The sequence below is a fragment of the Octodon degus genome, unplaced genomic scaffold (genome assembly GCF_000260255.1).
Source record: "Octodon degus isolate 3935 unplaced genomic scaffold, OctDeg1.0 scaffold00172, whole genome shotgun sequence".
In the NCBI taxonomy this organism is placed as follows: domain Eukaryota; kingdom Metazoa; phylum Chordata; class Mammalia; order Rodentia; family Octodontidae; genus Octodon; species Octodon degus.
The window spans coordinates 2,079,854-2,084,833 of NW_004524748.1; the positions used below are offsets into that span (position 1 = coordinate 2,079,854).

The 4,980-nt window shown below is 37.2% G+C and overlaps 1 protein-coding gene across 1 annotated transcript in view; it reads right to left on the minus strand.

Moving 5' to 3' along the window:
• The window catches only part of Adgrl3 (adhesion G protein-coupled receptor L3), a 384,605-nt gene that overhangs the window by 26,983 nt on the left and 352,642 nt on the right, over positions 1 to 4,980 (minus strand). Inside the window, exon 17 of the mRNA XM_023703486.1 lies at positions 4,668 to 4,793. Within this exon, the coding sequence (XP_023559254.1) occupies positions 4,668 to 4,793 (126 nt within the window). The remainder of the gene's footprint in view (positions 1 to 4,667; positions 4,794 to 4,980) is intronic.

The window sequence follows — 4,980 nt, forward strand, 5'->3', positions numbered from 1 at the left end:
AGAGAGAGAGAGAGAGAGAGAGAGAGAGAGAGAGAGAGAGAGAGAGAGAGAGAGAGAGAGAATGAATATCTGAGAATCCTCTTCTGTAGTCCAGGTTGACTTGAACACATTCTGCAGTCTGGCCTGGCCATAAACTCTGCGGTTCTGCTTTAGCCACCCAAGTGCTGGGCTTCTAGCCAGATGCATCCAGCCTGATTCTATTTTCCGTGTTTGAAGATAAAGGTAGTCCATTAATTCTTAGTCACTGCTTCACCACAGAAGTTTAGAAAGAACCCTCTCACCCATATGATCACCAAGAATCCTCTTGTCACTATACGCTTAAATTCAAACTTGTACATGCCCGTTATTTCCTGAATACTTTGTACGGTTTTTTAATTGGAGGATTTTTTTTTTCTGTTTTATTCTGTTTCACTATTTTATTGAGCTGGGGAACAACAATATTAATCTTGTTAGGTGGAAACAAAATATTTTCAGAAGTTTTTTTTTCCAGGATGAAATAGCTAACAAGAAAAATTATTACTACTAATGGTGAAACTAAACTCACAAAAATCTGTTACATATCAAATATATTTGAATTTCTTGACAGTAGGAGCAGCCAAGCTTGGAATATTAAATAGTTGGTTATATAAACCTTGGAAAGAGTTCAGAAGTATTCAGAAATATTGTTACACTTCACATCTTTCCTAAGTCTATGCATACATAACACACACATGAAAAAACACCTAAGAAACAATAATTATTTTGTGAAAAGATTAAAAACATTTTTAGAAAAGGGAAGACCATGGGAATAAAAGAAGAAAATCGTGAAACAAAATTTAAGAGTTTTCTTTGGGCAACATTATATACAGGTGTATTAGGGAAGGGTTAAATGAAGGGAAAAACATTTAAAATTTTCTAAATTGGATATTGTGCTGACACATGTTTATTATTTTGCTATACTTAGCAAATGTATTCAAATACATTATTTTCTTTTTTCAAATATTGGGTAATAATATAAGACATCAATAAAATGAATGAGAAAAATGCCAGGCTAATTATTGGTTGGTTAAAATGGAAAGGACAATCTCTCAGTATATATATTAAAAAAAACTATACTCATTTCTGTCAAATTATGTTTGTGTTATTTTGTATTCTGTTGCTGATTTAGAAGTGATCCGTGTGAGGACGTAAGTTCGGGTGAGCATAATTTCCTTTAATCCTGCCAGTCACGTCCCTCCAAAGCTGTGCCCTGACCACAGGACCTTTCCTACACGTGGATGATGCCCAGTGGCTTCCTCTTCTGCATCATCCCACGGAGTATCGAAAGCCAATAAAATCAAGTCTCCGCACCCAGGCCCTGCAGGACACGAAGGCCCTCCATCCTGCTTTTTCCTTTCACTTCCTCTTGCACTGTGCTCTGTCATTCATCCCATTTTTCCTTTGGTTAATGAAATTCTTTCTATCTTTGAATTTTTGAGCTTTCCTCTACCTAGAGAGCTTTGTGCTCATTTTTCTCTCACCTGGAACCATCTTTTCTGAACGTTTTTTCTTTCTCCCATTTAGCCCATTGTCAGTCAGGCATTGGCCTAGGTAGAGAGCACCTGCAAAGGCAGCTGCTCCCTGGCACCTGGTCCAGGCAGGCACCTGGTCCAGGCAGGCACCTGGTCCAGGCAGGCACCTGGTCCAGGCAGGCACCTGGTCCAGGAAGGCACCTGGTCCAAGCAGGCACCTGGTCCAAGCAGGCACCTGTGTGCTTTTCTATTACTAAGTTTTGCTTTTCCATCAGGTGTCACAATGTTAATGTTTTTCTTGGTGTGTTTATTAATGTTTTGTTTCTCAGCACTAGAAACTTGTCATTCTCCAAATCACAAGTTTACTCTGCAGCCACTTTATCCTCAGAACTTCAAAATTTCTGGCATTTTGCAGGAAGTACTCTATCTATCTAAATAAAACAGTCAGAAATAGAGACTGCCTTTTTAGAAATTTTTTGATGTTAAGAATGCATCTATATTCCCCAAATTGTGCATTAATAATAGTAAATATTTTACCTTTGTTTATGAAATGTCACAATTAATATGAAATATTATTGGCAAGAGTTAAGTAACTATCCTTTGTATAGGGTTATATATTTATGTTTAATCAGAATTAGTATTATATTGTTTTAGCATTATATCAGTTATATTAGTATTCTAAATTGATTCCAAGAGTAGAATTGTGATTTTACAAACTGCCAAGGTAAAGAAAAAATATGCTATAGTTTCAAGAAAAGTCTATAAAATTATTCTATAATGACACTAATAAATGATAGTAGCTGTGATTTATTGAATATTGAAGATTTGTTTTAACTGTTTTGTGTATGTTGACTTAATCATCCTAAACATGTAAGAAAGGAGTATTTTCACTATTATTTTAATGATGAAACAAAGAATGAGAGGCAATGAGATTAAAACCACAGCTGTGTCGCACTTGCTACATGTTAAAGACAGGACTTAAGCCAAGGTATATCCAGTCTCCACCACGAAGTTTATCATTATTTTATAAAGCTGTATTGTTTTATCTCATTCTTTTGAGGTGCTCCTACATTGTACAATTTTGTTGTAACCTAATAATGGAAATCCCCGAATACCATTTTCTCAGTGACATTTATGAGTAGAATGACTAGAGTATGGCAGCTAATGAGCCCAGCAGCGTGAGAGCAGGCAAGGACTAATCAGGCTGCCTCACATAAAGAATCTCAGCAATTGTGATTTAAATGTCGTCGAAAGGTTATCAAAAGTGAGGGTAAGTGGATGTAAGGGATGATTAGGTTGAAAGTAAAGATGCAGGCCTTAAGACGGACATTTTTCTGGAAGAATCATTCCAATGTGCTCCCATTCTTGTGTGCAAATTTATAATATCAATTGCTAAGTTTAGTAGTTCTGGAATCAGAACTACTGCCCATGCGAGTAGTATATCTGGTGCTTCTACAGTCCTACTGTATGGCAGAATGTCATCATAAACTCAATTTAATTTTTTAACAAAATTGTGCATTATATTTAGGAATAAATTTCATGATTTGTGATTGCTAAGTTACTCAAGATGTCTCACATCTTCTGTGGTAGTTGACAGTGATGTGCTAGTTGTTAATTCCAGTTGAAAATAGATTGAGATAAGATATATTATTTATAAAATAAGAGTTCCATGACATTTGAAGGAAATGTTCATTATCTTTGATTTGGAGAAGCTGTTCCAGTACTGGTTAGGTATGCATGGCTGCCGTCCAGTCGCACAGTACATATGTTGGAGACAAGTCTTTACATTTGGTTGGTGAATTCTTATTATTGTTATTATTACTATTATTTTTATTATTTTGTATTTTAGGGAAGGGTCTACAGGGTGTTCAGGGTCTCACTACTAGATCAGACTCATAGTGATCCCCCTGTTTACAGCCTCTCAAGAGCTGGGATTACAGGTGCGCGCCACCATTTGCAGCATCAGTTGCTGTCTCAGCGGGCCCTGGGGTGGAGTCAGCAAGTATTTGGTGAATTATTATTAAGGGATACAAAGAAATTTCTTTCCTAAACATATGAATAGAATTGTTTAAAGAAATTTAACCTGTTACTCTTATAAGCTAATGGAACATACCTCAAAGGACAGACAAGGAAACATTCTTATTTGAGTTACAATAACCCAATTTATAAAACAAATTTATAGTTTGTGTTAAAATAATTAAGAAAATTGACTTTTTCTTTATAAAATAGTAACTTCATTTTGCCTTCCCTCTAAGAATTAAGGTGACAACAATGAAAACATGACTTCCCTGCAGAAAAATGTAATCCTAAAAAGAGGGCAGGTCTGAACTCAAACTTATTCAGGACTGTGTGCACGATCTTATGCCTTTTGCTTGGCTAGCTCCCTTAGCATTCCAGAGTTTCTGAATCGTCCATGGAAGGACACTGTGGTCTGGAAAAAAGTGGCTGACAGTTTAGCATAGAGTTTAAAATGTCCCGTGGAAGGGATTACAAAGGCACATACACTGTGCTGATCCGTATGCCATTTGGATTCTGAGAAGGTGATGTTTTTGTGGAGTCCTTGACTAACCTGAGTTTTTCTTTGGCTCATCAGAATCTAGTATGGTATGAATTGTAACTCTTTCTTAGTGAACATATTTCTTTTTTTGTTGTTGTTGTTGTTGCTCGAATGCCTTCAGGGCACTTTTGGCCAGCGGGAGAGGTGTGAGGTTCAAACTCCAGCAACCTGAGGCTGACAGCTTTGTGGAAGCAGCCACTTAAAGGCCTGAGCTAGGGCCAGGCCCCCGTGAACATATTTCATATGTACAGTTTCACTAAATGATAGGAGATTATCCTGGGGAAAGAAGTAATAAACTCCAGAGTCATCTATTTAAATACTGCTTTCTTTGAATTTTGGGCCAAGGAACAAATTCTCTTCTTCACCTGCTATTCAGGGAGACGCCATCTAAGATCATTAATTGTTATGGAAAAAAGACTTTCAATTTCAAAATTTTATTACGCTTTTGGTTTTTGCAATTTCTGTCAAAAATCACTCCCATACCAATCACACTAACGTGACTACCACATTCTGGAGGTGGCCAGCATTTAGGACAGAAAAGAGCTGTGATCAGAAAGAGCAGCGGTGTACAACATGCTGAGGGGAGAGACGCTGAAGTTCCCTGAGCAGCCGTGTCTTACCTGGGAGCCTGTAGAGTAGCGTCCAGGAGTTCGAGAACCGGATGTTTTCCCTGAGCCAATGGAACTCTCTGTACTTTTCCCACTACAGCAATGTGTCCGCAGGCATTTCCCGTACTCCTTGCGCACCTAGCCAAAGAGAAATTAACTCGTGTGAGCAGGTTACTCATTTCTGCTAGGAACTAAGGCAAAAAGTAAGTGAATTTTAATGTCTAACAATGTAATTAATTACTTGTCCTACAGGTAAAATATTGTGGAGCACATATTTTGCATGATATCATCATTATATTTATAGTTTTAAGCTCAGATATATATA